Source organism: Brassica rapa, chromosome A01 (assembly GCF_000309985.2).
Source record: "Brassica rapa cultivar Chiifu-401-42 chromosome A01, CAAS_Brap_v3.01, whole genome shotgun sequence".
NCBI classification, from domain to species: Eukaryota; Viridiplantae; Streptophyta; class Magnoliopsida; order Brassicales; family Brassicaceae; genus Brassica; species Brassica rapa.
This window is the reverse complement of record NC_024795.2, coordinates 22993418-23015374: the sequence shown is the minus strand read 5'-3', so window position 1 is coordinate 23015374 and position 21957 is coordinate 22993418. Positions and strand designations below refer to the sequence as shown.

General features: G+C 31.5%; 1 protein-coding gene across 24 annotated transcripts; it reads right to left on the bottom strand.

Moving 5' to 3' along the window:
* Window positions 1–3272: 3272 nt before the first annotated feature.
* Window positions 3273–21114, bottom strand: LOC103837157. Of its 24 annotated transcripts, none has more exons than XR_004456868.1 (22): window positions 13005–13124; window positions 12755–12822; window positions 12390–12622; window positions 12120–12225; window positions 11485–11850; window positions 11095–11203; window positions 10860–11008; window positions 10697–10740; window positions 10454–10521; window positions 10246–10372; window positions 9967–10179; window positions 9827–9874; window positions 9640–9744; window positions 9289–9479; window positions 9049–9192; window positions 8546–8657; window positions 8334–8451; window positions 8120–8228; window positions 7768–8023; window positions 7623–7692; window positions 3722–3856; window positions 3273–3642 (listed from the first exon to the last, which is right to left on the bottom strand). XR_004456868.1 is itself a non-coding variant. In XM_033288927.1 (22 exons), exons 1-2 carry the CDS (start codon window positions 18063–18065, stop codon window positions 17388–17390), a joined length of 333 nt encoding a protein of 110 aa, XP_033144818.1. In that variant the 5' UTR covers window positions 18066–21114; the 3' UTR covers window positions 5759–7692; window positions 7768–8023; window positions 8120–8228; window positions 8334–8451; window positions 8546–8657; window positions 9049–9192; window positions 9289–9479; window positions 9640–9744; window positions 9827–9874; window positions 9967–10179; window positions 10246–10372; window positions 10454–10521; window positions 10697–10740; window positions 10860–11008; window positions 11095–11203; window positions 11485–11850; window positions 11969–12048; window positions 12120–12225; window positions 12390–12622; window positions 12755–12822; window positions 13005–17387. The 24 variants fall into 24 exon arrangements, 4 of the variants coding, with proteins under 4 accessions (XP_033144818.1, XP_033144832.1, XP_033144817.1 ...); XM_033288927.1 differs by lacking the exons at window positions 3273–3642; window positions 3722–3856 and adding exons at window positions 11969–12048; window positions 18022–21114 and having other exon boundaries at window positions 5759–7692; window positions 13005–17676; XM_033288941.1 differs by lacking the exons at window positions 3273–3642; window positions 3722–3856 and adding exons at window positions 11969–12048; window positions 18022–21114 and having other exon boundaries at window positions 5759–7692; window positions 12120–12220; window positions 13005–17676.
* Between the last annotated feature and the right edge of the window lie 843 nt (window positions 21115–21957).

Sequence of the window (21957 nt, the reverse complement as noted above, 5' to 3'; positions counted from 1 at the left end):
CAATTATATAATTTATTGACATTTAAAAACTACAATGATAGCATTTCACTGGTCCGGAAAGGAAAGCCTTAAACATATAGTTTGGATCATATTACAGACATTCTTACGATTTGTTTTAAAATGATTACTTACAAATAGCATGCAATCAACGACGTCCTAGTAGTCTGGTGGTAGACATATTTTGAGGATACTAGAATTTAAGTAACACACGACACTAAACATATGTGGTCATGCTGATATTGACCTATTATTTATAATCTTTTTAAAAGTTCGAAGATAAAACCTATTTGAAAACCTGAAAAAATGCTGAAAAAATGGTCTAACTGTCGACTGTATCTATATTAAAAAAAATTAGTTTGGAGCTTTTTATAGGACTTAAATACTGATTAGTTTGGATCTGCAACCGAATCACTAATAAAATAATCAAAATAAAATAGCATGCAGCCGAATCACGAATAAACTTATGCATAAATGAATCACAAGTTTGTTCCAATTTCACTATGAATACATGAATAGTGTTCAAAGTTGCCACTCTCGTTTGAATTTGAAGGTTTTAAATAAAGTCGTACTTTGCATTAAACACTACAAAAATCAATAATATATGACTCAAAAGTTTTAAAAGACCCAAACTTAGAGAGATCGTTATCATACTCAAAGAGACCCAAACCAATACAATATATTCCAAATCTTACTACAGTTTACAATGAAGGAGATCATAACATACATAATAATTAAAAACGGAAAGGCATGCATGTGAATGAACGTGGAAGGTTTCAAGAGCATATGATTTGAGACATGGATGTGGAAGGTTTCAAAAGCTCAGCTCTAATTTGTCTTTTACCCATTATACAGTACCAACTCTTTGGATTCTATATGTCTTTTTAAGTTTTAACCAACAAATTAACGTAAACTAATATTTTTATTCGTAGATGTGTTCAAATAATATGTCTGAGTAATTGATCTGCTTTCTAAATTTAGGAATATCACTTGTTGAAGAAGATGAAGATCTCGTTAATAGCTAAAGTGGTTTCGATCTGAGTTTAGGAATATATATCCACCTTTAATTTTGATACGATTCTACGGTTACATATAATCTTTATCATTAATTGATTAGTGTTGACCATAAAACATTATTAAAAATACTTAAATACTATAAGTTTTGGAAATGTTTGAAAACAAAGACTATTAATGTTGGACAAAAAATGTTTTGAGAACATATATTTCTTCTTATCAAAGATAGAAAATGAACTTTTATTTTTATCTTAAAGAAGAAAAGAAAAACTAAAACTTTAACCTTAACCTATATTCTTAAATGAATTTTAATTAAAACTTTAAAAGTCCATGTTTTCATACTAGCTGTTTTTAGCTAGTCTTTTCACCGTTTGCTATATCAATTTCGCAATACATAACTGACTTGATTATGACCATCCCTCATGGGTTTTCCAGTGTTACTTAGAACTTATAAGTATGGATGATCATATCGTTGTGGTTCATTTTGTATCTCAAAGAAGAAAATGAAATGTTTGAGATGAAGTTAAGACTTAAGATAAAAACACAAGCTTAAACTTGTGAAACCCTTTCTAAAAAGAATTTATTATATACAGGGGCAGTTTCAAGTTTTCTTTTACACAATAGAGCAGTTCCCACTACAGAGATAGTTTTTCAATGGAAAGACTCCAAAAAGCGTAACTGGTCGTTTCATTTAGTTAGGTTAACTAACCATAAAATTGGTCTACTAAACATTTAAATGCACTTGAGTCCTAATATCTTTCTCTCTCCCTCATCGATTTTACTCGTACATTTTTTTCTCAAATCTCACAAGCCATGCTTTTCATGTTCTACAATAGCTTCACATCTATGAACCTAACCAAATAATGAAAATAATCAATATCCCAACCGCGTATGACCAAATTGTCGTCGAGGACTCGAGCTTTGACGAACTTGAGTTCTGGGTTCGAGAATTGCGGAATCCTAGATGATGAAAGCTAAAGAAAAGTTGATTCTTTTGGTGCTTGGAGTTGACAGGTCAATAAACGGGTTACAGTCGAAAAGCTCCAATTGATCACCTCCTCTCCGCCCTCAGCTCCTCTGTCCAAGATGGCGTCGATGTTAGGTCTCGTTCACCGGTGGTCGTTGCTCTTCGTCGCGTCTCGTTAACATCGGCTTCTCCACGTCTCAAGCCCATGACTGCCCCATCTCGGGTCGTGCTTTCAGCCTTCGCCGCCATAGGAATTAATTCTCATTGCTGTGTCTCTGCTCCGTCGTTGCCTGCTCGCCATCGTCGTCAACGAGATCCAACGAAAAGATAGACCGAGCGACATCAATGGATGAGTTTCATCTTTTTCAGAAATAGTCCTTCGGTTTTAATTATTTTTATTATGCTCCCAAAATATTAAAATGTGCAGATTAGTCCCCAAAATCACATTATACATGACATGAGATGTACACGAGTACACGACATGGGTTGTACAAAATCACATTGTGTAGAAAACAACAATCTTTCATAAATAGTCAGCTGGCTTTTGATTATTTTCATTATGGCCCCATAGCATTAAAATGTGCAGATTAGTCTCCAAAAATACATTGTACACGACATAGAATACATGGGATCTACACGTGTACACAACCAATTTGTACACGACATAGATGTACACGATTACATTGTACAGAATGTACACGGCATGGGATGTACACAATCACATTGTACATCAAACAATAATCTTTATATATGGAAGCATGCTCCCATATTGGAATAAATCGATGGGACGAGATTTGCGGAAAATATTTCACAGGCAGTAATGGTTATGCATTGAAAGCTAGATCTTGGAAGGCTTTTATTCTTTTTAACACTTCTAAATATGTTTGCATGTTTAACATATATACTTTCAAAAGAAATTTACATGTACACATGTTTTCACTATCGATAAGGGCTAATGTGTACAATATACATATCTTATTTTATCAGATGTTTACATGTACACATATGTTTGAGATTGATGTTAGATGTCCAACATGTTGTAAAGTTATGTACATTCGTTAGTGTACGTGTGTACATGTATACATTAAATGTTGGTAACATATTTGTGTACAATACATATGGTAGTGTACATGTGTACATCACTGAAAAATTAAACTAATTCCATTCAAAGATGAAAAGGTAATAGAATATGACTTCATATCATTATACAAAGATTAATGAAGTTGATTCTCAAATGGTAGTAGAATATGAATTTCATATCATTATACAAAGCTTAATGAAGTTGATTCTCAAATGGCAGTAGAATATGACTTTCATATCTCTTTAACATATACATGCATACACTAACATTTTTGTACACATCACCGTGCTCACCCAATGTACTCGTGTACACAAACAAATGTACATACACAAAACACAAAATATATGTTTCGTTTAGATCAAAACCGTATGCAACCTGTATGTATTGAACTTCTTTCTTTCTCTCTGCTCCCATTTCATTCTCTTCAACATTCCCAAGATTCCCAGATTTCAGATTATGTCTCTCGCTTGGGAATCGGTCTGTCGAAAAAAACCTCCCAGCCAGAAGTTCTTTAAAATCATCAAGGCCATGCGCCTCTTCGCCGCTCCCCCTCCCCCCCTCGATATCCTCCACCGCTTCGTCACTTTCGGAAACACAAAGATATTTATTTAGAAAGGGAAACAAAATAAAAAATCAAAGCAGTTATCACCCTAATCACCTACGTTCACTTCCACCCACAGACTCCGTCTCCTCGACATTGTTGCCGGAATCTTCAACGTACGCTGTTAAACTCTCTCACCGGCTGGAAATCGCCTCCTATTCCTCTCAAACAGAGTTTTGAGATTTATTCTCGGTAACTGATGTTTGTCAAAAGGTAAAGGTGACAGTAATTAATAACATGACCCCACTACTCCCGTTTCGAAATTCAAAAACCAAACCAAAAAATATAATAAAATAATTAACCTAATTAAATGAAACGACCAGTTACGCTTTTTAGAGTCTTTCCATTGAAAAACTACCTCTGTAGTGGGAACTGCTCTATTGTGTAAAAGAAAACTTAAAACTGGCCATGTGTATAATAAACTCTTCTAAAAATGTACTTGTGCTAGCTTTTAACCACAGACTAAATCTAACCAAAATGTCGGCAAAGATTGGTAAATGGTAAGTGATTGTACATAGAAAATCATTTTAGACGAAACGGGTAGGTTTCAGTCATTCATTGATGTGAATACTGCCATTCTGAGTGTTGACAGTTATGTTCCTGAATTTATTTCCCTCTCTAAGGGCAACTCAATTCGTTGAATAACCCTTTTTTATCTCGTTTTTTTTGGGAGAGGGGAGGGAAGCAGTAGGACTCACGACTTTTTTTTTTTTTTTATATCAAACGGCTGCACTTAGGACTTTAGGAGTATCCACCACCTATCAAACATATATTGATTATCATATTATATCATAGCAATATTGTCCTACAGTAAGATCGATCATAAATAATGATTCATATATTCACTGCAAATATTTATAAGATGCAAGATGCATCCATAGTTTGATCTGCTATCATAAAGTACAGACAGATGACAAAAGCTAGAGAATTTAAAGAATATCAAAGTACAAAAGTGTTATGATTTTTTAAAAATATATTGATATGCCGACTAAATGATCACCGTTGGTTGTATAGAAGTTCCGAGTTTAATCCAATTATCATATGGGATGGTGATAATATTGCAAGAAGTATAAATATTTAATATTACGTTCACGTGTAGTTGTAGATGTAGTTCTTCTATAAAGAAAATTGAATGATGAAAAAACAAGGTACGAGATATCAAAATGTTGGAAATTCGATATTTAGAATAAAACTAGAACTTGCCATCGCGGATGTTTGATTTAACGTGTGTTCAACGTAAACTCAAAATCGCTGGTTTTATAAAAAAAAATTTCATGTATATTTTCTTATGTTTTGTAATTTACATAGAGAGTAAAATATATTATTTTATAAATAGATGTTTGTTAATAATGTTTTTTGTATATAATATTATATTAAAAAACTATAACTTGATGCAATTTGATGTAATTATATTATTCATATATTAACATGTTGTTTTTTGGTTAATTTATTTTAAATTGAAACAACATACTAAAAATTTTAATTTTTTTTTGCATTACCCATTATTAATATTGTACGAAAATTAACTAAATTGACCATACAAAAAAGGTTATCTCCCTTTAATACATGAGTTTAGTTAATATTCGTATAATATTAATAATGGTTAATATATAAATATCGATCTGGTTAGATAAGCTTTAGAATTGTAATGAACTAATTTAAATTGATTTTAAATGCAGTGACAGAATCTGTAAATAAAAAAAAAGTACATAATTTATTGTAAATGTAATGGCTAAATGTATAAATAAAAAAAGTATTAAAAATATTGCTATCAATCTATGTTTTTAAACAATTCTCATTTATATTATTATCCACTAGGGCAGGTCCGCGCTACGCGGGATTTGATGTATCGGTTTTTATAAATTATAGTTTTGTATAAATTTTCTTATATGTTAAGATGGATGTGAGTATGATTATACCAAATTCAAATTATATAACTAAAAATGACTAAATTCTTACTATTGTACTGTTTTAAAAAGAGTTGTAAGATTTTATAGTGTTTTAAGTATTATAACACTATAAAATACATCAATCAATTGTAATCGATCAAAAGAGAATGAGATTGAGTTCTCAAATACCATTGTGTCTTTTACTTTTATATGTTTCTTGTCAGATTTTTATATTAGTATCATGTTCATATTGTGTAGTCTTATATATTTTTATTTATATATTGGTACTAAAATTATAATTTTTTTTTGTTTTACTACGAAGATTTTTTTTTAAAAACTATTTTCTTAAAATAATAACATTAGATAACTTGATATATTACGAAAGTATTTTTGTTTGTAATAGTAGATGGCGATTTTTTTACAAATCATATATATTTTACTATATATTATTTAGTAAAACTTGAAAATTTTAATTTATTTTAAATTATAAGTAAGATTACCTTTCACTAATTTTTTGCAACATTTTTACTATTTGTTTTTTTTGTCATCAACTTATACAGACTCATACTGCACTATTTGTTTTATTATATTCCTTATATATCATATATTTGTTTCACTAATAAAATTGGAATATATAATTGTTTTACTTAATTTTTAATATTTTTCCTACTTGGATAATAAATAGAATAGTTTTATTAGGGTTAATACAGAAAACATTGGTTATTTCTCTTTTTTTTCTTAGATGTTTTAAAATTGATGATATAGAAAATAGCCGATTTATTATGACTAAATTTACTTTTAACTATTTGTGTAACATGGAAAGGTCTATTGATTGTTACTAATTACAAATATACATGTATATTTGAATTATTAAATTTTATTATATTTGAAAACCAAGCATCATGTTATCCGAAACAATTATGAATTTAAGATAAATAAATTATAACCTTCAAAATTTCGATTTTATTATATTAGTTTACTTATTATATATTAAGCATCTATTATATTTTATCATTAATTTTAGATATAAATATTCTGATTCTGATTAGAAGTAATTACTTACATATATACAGTGGTAGTAATATAACTATATATATTAATCCTTGTCTATAATAATCATGCTGTTTTTTTTGTTTATGATATAAAAATAATAAATAATTTTTGGATTGTTTTCAATTGCTTGACGAATAAATTTAATCATAAATAAATTTTATCTTTATATTCTTTTATCTAATTTTTAATCAATCCACAATTTAGTTTATTTTGTCTATTTGATTCTCAAAATAAAATACATTATGTTATACCAAATCTCACAAAAATATATTTATATATTTACTCTGAACAACCAACCTAAATGTAAAATTAAAAAAATATCAAAATATTAATATATTTAAAGAAACAAAATATTATGGTTGAATTCAAAGAAGTAGATGTAATCTAATATACTCAAGTGGTAACTAAACCTACTAGATATTATTACATATACAAAATCACATTTCTAATTCAAAAATAAAATATTATTAATATAAAATATACATATAAATTATAAAAATATTTAAATTGAAAATAAAATATTAAATTGAAACGTAATTTGCATACATATAAACTAAACTTACATATTAGAGTTATAAAACGTAATTTTCATACATATAAACTAAACTTACATATTGTACGATAGTAATGATAAATCAAAAACAAATTTATATTTAAAAAAAAGATAAATTAATAATTAATAATTCGGGAGCCGTATATAAAAATTAGTTCAAGAACAAAGGAAGCAAAAAAAAAAACCAAAGAAAGTAAGCATTGAAAAGAAGCGACTAAAGAAGCAAACAAAGCAAATAAGGAGAAATAGAAAAGGATTTTTACCCCAAAAAAAAAAGAAGTAGAGCAAGCAATGATCTAAACATAAAAATCAAGGAAGCAACAAATCACTAAGGCAAGATTCTTTTGGCAAGGAACCACCGACTGGGATATAAGACCATTCATGTAATTAACAAAGCCAACCAACAGAAGTTTTTCATTGTTGTTCAACAAAGTCAAGCTTTACTTTTTTGCCTTTTATAGATTTACCTCTTAACATGAGCTTCGTTTTTAGCAAATCAATGGGCATGATGACATCTTTTGAGGCTAGACATGTCTCCTGCAAGGGATTCCAGGTGATGAGCAACGGAACTTTCGTGGTGACGATTGTAATAGAAAGAGAGAAGAAACAAACCTCAAAGAACACTTTTGTCTTTGTCATAGGCATGGCGTACATAAACGTTGGATACTCAGCTTCTAAGCTCCTAACTTTCTGGTTCGCATACTCTCCGTAATTCATGCAAACCATCTGCTCTGGATCTTACGGACTGTCTTCCACTTGAATTTTTCAAACAGAACAGTCTCAAAAGATTCATACTATACCTCCACCTCTACGCCATATGCAGCTTGAACAGGGACACTCTACGTCTTCCAACTTCGTACTGCAAGAGCTTCTCCAGAAGAAACAGTGGCAAGCATTTGCCACAAAGGTCAGGAAACGTTCTTACTAAGGCAATAGTACCATATCACTGATTCCACTCTCGTACCTGCACGGAACAATGGTGCTTTTCTTCACAGGAAATAAACCTAAGGCCATCAGGAGCTTCTGTTATGCTCACAACTTTCGAGCTAAGATACGAGACACACGTCACACACCTATGAAACATGAATAAGGTATATTATATATCTAATCAGGAGATGAACAATAGCTAGTGAAATAGTTTCTCCAAAGATGAATAGTGTAACCATTTTTTTCATTACCTCCTCAAGAGCTAAGTTATAAATTCAATCTCTTGACAGAATCTGTAATGATTTTACGACTTTCTTCTGCGCTGATTTCCAGAGGAATTTTGACTCTGATACTTCTAATAACCATTACCTAAAGATGAAAATAAACCAACATATTATTAGATTAAAAGAATACCATGCCTTCAAAAATGAACTTCGAAAAAGAGAAAGTTCATAAATCATACATTTGAAGTTTATTCTCTCACTTTCGCATTTCTGTGAACTATGAAATTGAAAATAAATTTGATTGGTCCAACTATAATTCTGAGATGGGACTTGAATTCACTGCAACAGAAACTGAATAAAAAAGAAAGGCAACTATTATTAGGACATGTGAGTAGCAAAGATAAGCGAAATGGTATCTACTTAGTTCTCATAACTGCTCCCACAAGTGCAACATAGTCTCATCGTGGATCTTGCTTGTACTCTTTCTCATATAAAAATATAGTTCAGATCTAGAGTGATGTCAGATACCTAAAGTTCCTCACAAGTAAATTTAAATTTGACCCTTTTTGAAGTTTCCAAAGCTACTCCAAATAATCAAGCGAATGAGAACACTGTGACAAATAAGTACTTTTCTGTTTCTGAGACTACTAATGAGAACATAATTTTGGACTCTTTTTGTGTCTCTGCCATTTCAGAGTTCCATGGTCTGACATGGATATGGACTCTGCCATTTTATAATTACCTGAGAGAAGATACCAAGACTCCTTGAGACACCAAAGGAAAGAGGACGGTGTAGTCCCTGTTCATTGACCCATCACAGGTTCTTCACCTATGACAAGCCGTCACTCAATGTAGTCCCTGTTCATTGAGGGACGACGAAGCATACCTGATAGCAAAAGAACAGTAATATGTTCAATTCCATTTGTGTGGGCAAAAGGAACTTGTCGTCAAAGTAAAACGGGAAGGTATTTGTGACACTAACCAAGTGGTGAAAATTCAATCACTCGGTATTCAGTGATAGCATGCTGAAATTTTTCCCCTTTAAGGAGAGGTCTTACATATGCGACACTAACCAGTTGTTTTCTCGAGGAATATACAATGAAAAGGCGTTGCAGCCGTTTGTGTTCTTCCCAACACCAAAAGTCCACTACAGTCTCTGTCAAGTCTGTGCACCTACAAAATACACCATACTTGCATTAGCCAAGATATTCATTATATTCTTCCAAATTAACTAGGCTTAACATATTTATTTTACAAATCACACTATTTTCAGGTTCAGTGTACGTTTTGATACATTTTCTAGTTAGTACATTACTATGATTCCCCTACTAACCAGCCGAGGAGATTCTGATTTATCAAAAGTCAAGCAAGTGGTAGCATATAGTTCATCAATAATGGCTTTGACCCCATCAATAATGGCTTTGACCCCAGTTCCTCCCTGAGCAAGAGCAAAAGTCTATCAATTCTCACAAGCTCCAAGAACAAGATACATCAGAAAGCATGTAGTACATATGACTTACTTGAACAGCCATACCATGAGGTTTATTCAAAACAATATTAGCTGCATCCTGGCAAATTAAATCACAGTTTAGATCTAATCAATCTATATAACATAAAAAACAAACCAAAAGTACAGAGAATTCAAAACTTTGTATATCACCAAACTGCAAATAAATTTGCGCTCTTCTTCACTGCAATTTCTTTCTTGGATATTGATTCGCACAAAAAAAACTGATAAGGTTCATTTTCAGTTGCTTTAGACTTCTTCAGCTCAGTAAGATCATCAGACGAAGATGTAGACTTGAAGGGAGTGTGTTCTTCTGTAATATTTCGGTTTCTAACTCCACTTGGGGGAATTACAGGGTTAGACTCCCTGCAAAATAAAAGGAATAACGACTGTTAAAAAAACATAGAAGGAATGAGATGTATGGGATAGTACTTTATGGAACAAGGTATTGTGTCGATTGTTGCTTTGATAGGAGCAGGCGAAGCATTTCTAAGACTTCTTATTATGTGATTAGCTCCACTCTGCCTTTTAAAAGCTGCACTTCTTCCATTATTGGCATCTGCAAATAACAAAGAGCTTAATCTAATGAAGGGGGAAATTACATAAGTCTAAGAATATTTACTTCACAAACTACAATCACCAGTGTAGTTTGAAGCTAAGTTCCTCCGTCCATTCCTTCCCCATGTCTTGAGCTTTTTGGATTAAATTCTGCAACAGGCAATACAAAGTAATCATGAATTACCATGAGATGTTCTAAGAGAGTGTGATCGACAAAAATTCTGAACGATGCCAAGTGACTCCACAAACAAAAAGAAACTGAATAAAGAGCTCTAAACAACACTTATGCAAAACATGAATGATTTGTAACAGTGAGAAAGCCTACCTCTTTCTTTGTCTCCCGTTTGCTTTTCACCTCATGAAACGTATCTGAAACATTCGGAAGATCGTATTATAATATATGAGTACAAAACTGCCACAATATTTTTGATGCAATATTTTTTATGGAATATGAGCTTTCAATAGTCTCAAAAAATGGGAATACATACACCACTATGTTCATCACAAAGAGCAAAAAATAACTCTTTTCACTAGAATTCTGCAGTGGAAAGGGTTCCTTCAATAGCTGCAGACCAACGGCGAGATTCTTTTGTTCAGTGTTTGGCAAGGACCCACCGACTGGGATATAAGACCATTCCTGTAGTTAATGAAGCCAACCAATAGAAGTTTTTCATTGTTGTTCAGCAAAGTCGAGCTTTACTTTTCTGCATTGTATTGATTTACCTCTTCATAAGTCTTTAGAATATGGATTCCGAGTGTATCTAATCTTAACATGAGCTTCTTTTTTTAGCAAATCAAAGGGCCTGGCATCTTTTGAGGCCAAACATGTTTCCTGCAAGGGATTCTAACCGATATGTAACAGAATTTTCATGGTGACGATTGTAATAGAAGGACAGAAGAATACTAATCTTTGTCGTACAGAAACATTGGATACTCAGCTTCTAAGCTCCTAACTTTCTGGTTCGTATACTTAGTTCTCATAACTGCTCCCACAAGTGGAACATAGTCTTATCGTGGATGTTGCTTGTACTTTTTCTCATATCCAAATATAGTTCATCTCTAGAATAATGTCAGATACCTAAAGCTTGACCTAAAAAAAAGTGAAGGCGTTACCTGCTGAAGGACTCTCGTTGTGTCTCTGCCATTTTAGAGTTCCATCCAAGATGGACCTGTTATTTTCAGAAACTAGTCTGTGACTATGTAGGAGTGTTTCTAATGTTAGTTCCTGATTTGATCTGAGGGAGATGTAGTTTATCCCCAGGAGCATCCTACTATGGAAGCGGTAAGTAAGACTGTTATTGGAACCCGTTTGGGCTCAAGAACTATTGAAAGTACATATAAAGGGTAAATAATAGAGATCGTAAGGGAAAAAGTTTAGAGGGTAGTGTTGCCTGAAAAGGTGAATTGCCTGTTGAGAGGCTGTTATGGAACACAGACCAGGATATATCCTCAGATAGGTGGATCATCACAATTTGCAGCCTGGATTATCAACAAAATATACAAAACAGTGATTAAGCATTGCATTCAAATATTCTAAGGTCAGGACACAGAAAACAAAAAAAAAGACATTGTGTGTGGCCCCTTGAACATAACCGACCTGATGAGTGTCTTTAATTGGTAAAAACTTCTCGTTCAATTTATCTAATTCCAAACCTTCTACAAGGTGAACAGCTTGATCTGACAGCAGTTAATCTAATTACACGCACCAACACTGTAATATTTACTAAAATTAGCTATCGTTCACCAACCTAGATGAAGCCCCATATGCTGCTTTCTCATGAGAAGACTTGATAGTGGAGTCATCACACCCAGTAGTACAGTTGTCAAAAGATGTCTCTTTCACAAACATCTGACCTGAGAAGCGATTGATTATAATCAAATTAAAAAAAAAAAAAACAAAGTCAAATCAAATAAGAGGCTGAAATCAAACTCAGGAAACAATCTGAAGAACCATTAACTGCTTAGCTATAAGAATGACATAATGCACTTAAAGCAACAGAGATGAAGAGAAACTATACCTTGATCTGCCATGACTACCGCAATTAGAAGTCGCAATAACCACTGATCTTGTTGTGAGCTCTTACAATGTATGTATGTATGTATGTATGCATATGAATGTATGTGTGCATATGAATGTATGTATGTATGTGTGCATATGAATGTATGCATATGAATGTATGTATATGTCAATATATGCATTCCTCTGAGAAGAACCCATTCGCGAAGAACACTAAACTAAGTCTTTGCTCTGCTGCACAAGAAAGATACGCAACATCAATTTGTGAAAAAAAAGAATCGAAAGGGCTAAAGCAAAAGTTTTCTAGAAGCTTCGTGATCAATTCCCAAGATCAAAAATCAGTGATCGTATGGTGTGAGATTATACCTTTTCTCAAAGAAACCATTAAACATCAGCAAATCGGATTCTTCATCCATGACAGATCTTAATTTTTTCTGGAATTGAGAAAAGACGAAGGAAGGTGAGAGAAGCAAGAGTAACTGAGAAGAAGAATCTAATCGATTAAAAACACGAATAGAGTAAAAAAAAAGATTCAAACCCTAAAAAATAACAACAATCGCAAGTAAATAGGAATCAAACCAAAACTCTAATTTCAGTTTCGGATTCAAAAGCGTACCGTTCAAGCCAAGATCAATCTCTCTCTCTCTCTCTAAACGGCTATATCTTCTTCCTCTTGGGCATCTCTTTACAATGATTCATTTTAATCCGTTATGTTGAATTATATACTTTCAATTTTTAATTTGAAAACCAAATGCCCAAAATATCCTAAGGCCGGCCCGTTTCATTAATGTAATTTTATGGGTGATTAACGTTTTTGCCTTTTTCTTTTAAAAATTCAGTGAACTAATTTTTTTTGTTGTCAATAGTGAACTAAACTTAAAATTTGAAAAGTAGCTCTTCATATTTATTATTTTATGTATTAACAATTTAAAAATATTTATAGGATTTCATTAAGCCATGTAAAGTAAAAACTAAAAATGAAGTATGAACAAAACAGTTATTGCTTAGTGTTTGTGGTAAACTGGTAATTAGAGCATCATCAATGTATGTCTCTATGTTTTCTTCTAAAATAAAGATCTCTATTATAGAGGTGGAATTGCTCCAATGTATACCTATAATAGAGTTCCTTTATTTTAGAGGTAAATATAGAGGAAAATTGTTTTTTTGTCTCTATATTTAGAGGTGAAAATAACATATCTTTATATTTTTTCTTATAAATAGAAAAATTCTATTACAGAGACATTCATTAGAGCAAATCCACTTCTATAGAGATGAAAGTAGATATGGGTTAGAGATGATCTTATTAAACCAATAAACTTCCTGCATAGCATCGACCCCTGCTAATCAGTAAGTCCTTAGGTTTCTAACTTAATCAACGACAAAACCCCACAACAAAAAATATAAAACGAATATCTGAAAGTAAAAGAAAAGAAGTTACTTGTTGTTATGTTTGGATCAAAAAAACTGAGAAACGACAATTTCTTGAGACGTAGACAAAATTAAGTTGTATTAGATTGCAGCCTCTCTGGTCTATATGGCCATGTCCCACCCATGATCCCATAGTTTGATGAGAAGATGAATAAATTTTTTGAAAGGTTCTTATATTCCCCTTCCATCTAATTGCATCTAATTAGCAATCAGATGTTTCAAAGTTGTGTATGTCCCAAAGCCATTTTCTTTGTATGTCTCAAGAGCCACTATCATTAATTTAAATTTGTTTAGAAAAAATATATTTTGTTCTTACGAATTAACAACAAAAACATATAAAAACTTTAGATAAACCAAATTATATTCAGTCAATGTATCATATAAATTAGATATGGCCCGTGTGTTGCACGGGGTTTGCTTGGTATTTAAATTTATGTAAACATTAGAAAAATAGAATTTTTTTTAAATTATAAATTTATGACTTTTTGGATATATTGTGTGTGAGATTTATTTTATGAAGAAAAATTTATTTGTCACGTAAGTTTTGATTCGTTTTATATTTTAACAACCAAGATGCATATGCGAATTATTAGCTACCTTGTACCTAGGTTTAGAGAAAATATTCATGCTTTAATATCTAAACCGAACCTAATCCGAAAAAATATAAGAAAATACAAAAAAATTTAAAATTGCACCAAGCCAATCAAATCAATAACAATGCCAAACACATTCTTATGCTTATCTTTTAATGTTTGTACTAGCCTTTGACCCGCGCGCCCGCGCGGGTGTCATTTTTATAAAAATAGCTAAATTATATATATTTTAATACAACAAATATATAATATTTACTATATTACATATCGGTTTTATATGACATGTCTACACATAACATTCTTACTTTTTATACGTTGTAATCTTAAATGTTCCTTTATTAAATTCATTTAGTTGTTTGTGTTTATATGAATGATTTGTAAATTGTAAAAATTTGGAATATAAATTAAAAAAATATACAGGATTATGACCCGTGCGCCCGCAATAGAAACAGAACACGGTTAGTAATTACTTATTTATCTTACCTAATACATATGATGATATCAATGTAGAACGATTTAGAATAAGTTAGAAGATTGAAAAAAAATTTCCTTAACTATATATGTTTGGTTTCATCTTGACTAAGTGATGCATTTCTAGGTACATGTTAATGATAGTCGTATATAAGACCAAAATTTAAAATAAAATAGATTCAAATGACCTTTTTAGAATAAATATCTTTGTCTAAAACTAAAGAAAATAATCTTATTATAGGCTTATTTATCATGGATCTTGTTACCCTAACAGTATAAGAAAGTAAGCAGTTCAAGTTAACAAACGTTCAGAAAGAAAGCTACCATTTGGTCGGCTAAAACCATCTCGAAGGTATCTCCACCAAAGATGTGTGTTGCTTCCATGAGTTTATAAAAGGTCTGACTTTTGTGAGAAGTAAAAGTTGTCGTTAAAGACATGTTTAGGCTGAAGATTTGTTCAATACTTTTCTTTTGATGCAATAGAGATGAGGTATATATAGTTGGCTTCAGTAATAGTAGGTAAAATAAGAGAGTTATAGAAAATATTTTGTTAGTTGTGATTGGAACGAATTGAAAAGAGAATATATAGTTTTGAATTACATATTAAACATTCTTTTTATATTAAATCATCGTAATAACCAGAATATTCGTTTTAAAGATTAGCAAAATGTGATTTGCAAGTTTAGATAACAGAATATTGAGATTTTGTTAGTTAATTGATATCCTTCTGTGTTATGATAACTATGTTGAAATAGGAAACAGTTTTGGTTGTTTTTGGTTTAGGAAAATATGAATTTGATTTTGTGCAGTTAATTGTCATTGCTCTAGGTATGGAAACACGCAAGATTGGGTTCGGTCAGTTTTGTTTCGAGTTATCTCAGGCAAGACGGGACAAATTTAATTAGATGGTTTATTAACTTTATTAAATGACTGTGTATAACCAGTGGCATTCCTTTGTAATTTTTGAGAAAAAGTCAGGTCTAAGTACTATTTGTACTCCTGTTTTAATAGTTTAGATTGATTGCTATGTTATTTTTGTTATATTGTAATGTTTTATGGTCATTTAGTGATACTTTTATAATCATTATATGACTTTGTGCATTTGTTACCTTCTATATATATATTGGTTTGTATCGGTTACTTTAATATCTTACTTTATAATTTTGAATGTGCTTCTTAAAGCCCCCATGGACTGTAACACAACTTCCATGCTTGAAAGAACTACGTTTGCTGGCTTGTTTGAGATGAATCTGGTCTGATGCTTCATGTAGTCCTATCAATATACTTCAAAATTAATTTAATCATTGTATAACATAGTGAAATGATAAAAACAACTGAAAAAGTTCGAGAAATGCACATAACGGGTCATGCCGGTATTGTTACCTTTCCACGGTCAAAAAGAGTTGGTTCAGGCTTTGATTTAGAATAATTCTTCCAAGATCCACCTCTGAGGTAAACTGACCCTCCGGAGCACGCCTGAATATGGAAGAGCGGGAGCTGGATATCACCAACACCGGAGAGACCCTAGAACCCAGACACCATAGCCGCTAGAACCATCCAAAGACCGGCAAAGCCGATTCACCAATACTAAAGGATGACTAATTTTCACTTCTCGGAGCTCACGGTGGAGACCAGGAGAGGTCAAGATGGAACACTGAACAACTCCCTGAACCGTAAAAGCCAACTCCACCCACGAGCTACAAAGTCCACAGCCTCTTTGCAGATCCAGAGAGAGGCGAGAACCCACTGGTGATGAAACCTCTCTTGAGCGAGGCTATCTCCGAAGCTAAACTCTAACCCATATCTGAAAACATTTCGACAAAAAGATAATAGACCGGAAGAAAAGCAAATAACATAACCGAAAAACAATGAAGGAAAGCCTCCGATGTCTGGCAACGCATGTAAAAACAAAGAAAAAAAGCCTCTGACGCTGGACGCGCGCTGCCGGAACGGAACTCAAATCAGTTTAGGGTCGCAAGAGAAGAAGGAGGAAGGATTTGTGTATATGCTCCTTCCTCTTTCCTTCTTCTCTCCCGTATAAAGTGAGCACACCCTAGTAAATTGATTACTGCTTCACGTATTTTTTGTAAGAAAAATATAACGACAAATTTTTTTGCTTGTTTTAAATCCTAAACTAAAGAAGAAATAAGAAGCCTTTTTTTAAAAGCAAATAAGAAGCCTTGTTAAGACACCTTGTTAAGACACCTTGTTATAATTTGTGTAAAGAATCTCTCAACCTCAGGTGAGAGAATATACGAAATATCAGAGAACATCTATGGAACTTCTGCAAAAATTAGTTGTTGCATAAATTAGCACTTAAAATGATGATCACAACGGATATATTAATTAATTTAAGTATTGCTATTGAACCAGCATACATTATATGAAGATTGTCATAATCAAACGTGTGTTACACACTATTCCTCGGGATTATTTTGCTATAGCTACATATATAGTCTTTATATGGTTATTAAGTCACTCAGTTATTGTTATACTTTTTTTTTGTTTCATTTAGGAAAATGATGGTCAGGATCAGGTTTGTCCACACCGTCGACGTCCCTAAGCCAAAACGTCATGTCAAAAGAAGCAGCATCGTCAGGGACACCATCCATCACCGACTCTTGTCCCGGCGGAAAGAAAATTCCGGTACGTGGGTGTGGGACCCACTCCACTTCGCCACCACAGTTGATCTCTACACTATGATCGGAAATATCCTCAGAGTAGTCGATGAACATAGGCTTTTGTTTTGCAGCTTTGCTGCTTATCCCTGCAAGTCCTTGAACTTGCCTCCAACTCCTATATCATCAGTATCATAAAAGTATATTTACACTCTTTCTTAGTTAACAAAAGGCCTCCAAGTTTTCTATATTCGACTTGTTACTTCTAGAGTTTCTTTTAACACCAGTTACACCACCCTAGCTCGTTATACAACGACAGTTAATAAATAATGTTTGGTCCAAGATTCTTGTAAGAATTTTTTTAGTAAGGCTAATGTTTTTCTTATTTTACTTAAACCAGAGTTTTTGTTAATATACCAAAATATTTTAGTCTTTCCACTCTCGGTTACATGTTTTGTTGTTGATAATATCACTTGATTAGTGAAAATAAAAGAAGAATGCGGAGAAAAGTTGTGGCGTAGACCTTAACAGCAGCATTGGTACTTTGGCGATCCCAGTTATTCCCATCAGTACTTTGTATGTAAGCAAGCCAACGAACTCAGAACAAAGACACAAATTGTTCTTTTTATAACATTATTATGTTATGTGAAATAGTGTATTTACCAAAGATATAAGTTGGTATTAGTAAGAGTATATATTTCTATCAATCTATATAACTTGAGCTTGTGTATGAAAGCTCTTTGGCCTCTTATATATATACACGCGATAAACTTTAATGGTGGAGAATCTGGAGAGTGGGGTGAAAACACTGAAAAGAGAGGAAAATATATGTTCTTTAATAATTTCTCAGTATTTTTTTTTGCATTAAAATACCAACCCCGAAGGGAATCAGAAACCATACACCCCGGTACGGTGGAGCAAGGTTACGAGGTTGAAACAGAGCAAAGATCAGGTAGAATACAAAAACAGAGGTTTTGTTACTTGTTAGTTTTATATTAAAAGAATTTAACGTGAGGCTAATATATGTTTTCTTTAATAATTTCTTAGTTGTTACTTGTTACTTTAAAAGAATTTAACGTGAGGAAAATATCTCTTCTTTAATACCTTTTTAGTTTGTTAGTTGTTGCTCTTTAGGATAATTTAACATGCAGATAGACTCCCATCTACCGAGTGGTACAATGAATTAGGAGATTCTGGTTTCAGATTCCAGAATAGTTGCAAATTATGGGTGTATGTATATACATATAATATATGTAAGTTTCAATATGTTGCCGTTTGAATCGTGTATCACGTTCAATATGTTTTAAATATGATCGTATTGTTTTTTTGTTATAAAATATTATCGTAATGTTTAATATATATAAAAAAAAATGTTTAATATATATATATATAGCAACATTTGTGAATAGTTTGATCTGTCGTCTTAGACTTGTTTCTTTTTTCTTTTTTTCTTTTTCTTAGACTACTTTTAGGGTTAATGAAAGGGCTTATTTGTGTACTAACCATATTTTGAAGATAAATCAGGTAAATAACAATGATTTTGATATAATAAAAAAACTTACATTTACATTCTAATTTATCCGGTTATACCTTTTTCTTTGTCATTACCCGGTAAAAATATGGTCTATATATCCACGTCACCAATAAATATATGGTTAAATGTATCTAGAAACTATTTTACACGAAAAAGAAAGAATCATCCATGTCACATGTTTATTGAGTACATACACATGCACTGAATGTTTTATTCCACATGGTCAAAGTAGTATAGGATTATAACTCCATACGCAACTCCTAAATATTAAACATTACCACAACTCCTATATACTAAATCCTAAACTCCAATAACTAAACCCAAAAACGTAAACTATAATATATAGTTATAATATTTTGAATAAAATTAAAATATGAAATAGTATATACTATTGACCATATACATACGCATCAAATGCTCTATTCCACATGGATGAAATAGTATAGGATTATGACTTCATTCACAACTCCTAAATATTAAACATTACCCCAACTCCTAAATACTAAACCCTAAATTCTAATCACTAAACTCAAACCCAAATGTAAACTATAAAATATAGTTATAATATTTTGAATAAGATTAAAATCTGAAATAATATATACTATTGACCACATATATATGTACTGAATGTTCTATTCCATATGGCCGAAGTACTGTAAGATTATGGCCCAAATGTAGCTGTGGTTAACGAAATTTATGTGAAGTTTACACTTATGTGGATCTGGTTAACAAAATGATAAAATTGAGATTTAAATTCTTAGTTTTGATAGCAACGATACAACAACAAAACATAATTTATGCTTATGCACTGTACAATCATATTTATATTTTATATTCTGCAAATAAAATAGAATACAACAAATAGTAAACATTATATAATTCATTTCACATGAATGGTCTTTCCATTTTACGTACACACGATCTATTAGGCTTATATACACATTGCATCATTACATATAAATGAGAATATATTCACCAGATGGTCCAAATCCAGTTTCGAACAATTTACTTGGCAGCCTAAATCTTTAATTTGTAATCTGAGAAATAAAAGAAAAAAATAAAAATGTTAGGATCCATATAACAAAATAAATGTAAAATAAATTGTATAGTATAACAATAATGTAGAATGGAAACCATGTAAGACGTAACGATATGCATAGTTCACGATCTTAAACCACACATGGGAATATATACGAAAACCCTATCAACTAATCACGAATCCTTTTTAACGTAACTAGAAACAAAATCTTAGTCATCTTATACAAGAGATTCATAATAATCTGGCATACGACACGTGGATAACTTTATAAAGTCATTAAATCTTGAAACTGGCTTATTATTATGAACCGATGTACATGAATATATAGAAGAAAAACATAAGTTACACTTGATTCGTTGTGGCATTAATTTGTAAATTAATTAAGTTATAAGGTCTCATCATGGTACAAAGGGAAAGACAGGTAATTAAACTATATATTTTGAAGTAGATTTTAGAAATGAAGACAACCTGTATGGCTGTATCCTTGAAAATTTTAAGATAAAAATAAGATAATCATTGAGAATTCGGCCAAAAAAAACACGAACTTTACACGAATCGCCAAAAAAATCTGTATTCGAGTCTGGTCAAACAAATATTGTATTTTTATTGACTTTTTTAGTTTATTAAACAACTTAAGATTGACTGGCCATTTTAGCACACCGTGAACTCACAGTTAAGACGGTGTTAAATGTTGGCGTTAAGCGAAACGACGTCGTTTTCAAATGAGATGAAACGACGTCATTTCACATGATTTGAAAATAAAAAGAAGTACACCACTGGATTTGAATTCGGGGTTGATTAGGACTAATGGCAAGGTATTTTACCACTAGGCTAGTGGCACTTTCAATGGAGTTACTAACACATTTAATTTTATTTGGTACTGATTGAATATAAAACAATTCTCTAAAAACTTTATAAAATTAATTTTAAAATTAAAATTAAAAATAAAATTTTATTTTTTCTTTAAAAAATCAAAAATCTTCCAAAATTTTCATTTTTTTTTAATTCCAAAAAATTTTAAAAAATACCCACATATTACAAAAAATACCCACAAATTAAAATTCCAATTCCAAAAAAATAAAAATTCAAAGAAAATGCAAAAAAATGAAAATTACAATTATCAGCTAAAAATTAAAATCGCACTCATAATGGGTACAATATTTATTTTAAGCATTTTAATTTAATTTTAATATTTAAGTATCTTTTTATCTGCGTATAATTAATTTCAAATTTTAGCAATTGTTTTAAAAAAATTGAAAATTTTGGAAGATTTTTGATTTTTTTAAAGAAAAAATAAAAATTTAATTTTAATTTTAATTTCAAAATTAATTTTAGAATTTTTTTTTATTTTTTCAATTTTTTGGAATTTTAAAGATCTTTTAAAGTTAATAGATAATTTTTTATATTCAATCAGTACCAAATAAAATTAAATGTGTTAATAACTCCATTGAAAGTGCACTAGCCTAGTGGTAAAATACTTTGCAATTTCTCCCAACCAACCCGAGTTTGAATCCCATGGTCTACTTCTTTTTATTTTACTTAACGCCAATAATAAACGACGTCAAATTTTTCTGTTAAATTTGCTGACGGCGTGCTAAATTGACAAGTCAACGAAAACATTGTTAATTAATTTTAAAGTCAATGAAAGTTTTGTGTTTTTTTTGTCAGCTCAAAAGTTCATGTTTCTTTTGGCAATTTCTGCAAAGTTAGTGCTTTTTTTGGCCGAATTCTCGATAACCATTTAATAGTAACAGCTAAATTGGACTTATAAGATCAAGTAATTTATAAGTCCTTTCCCCCAAAAATTCCACAAATACGGACACACTGCATTGACTACACACTGCATTGACTACAAAGTCAATATGGAAATATGGAAAAGAAAAGGA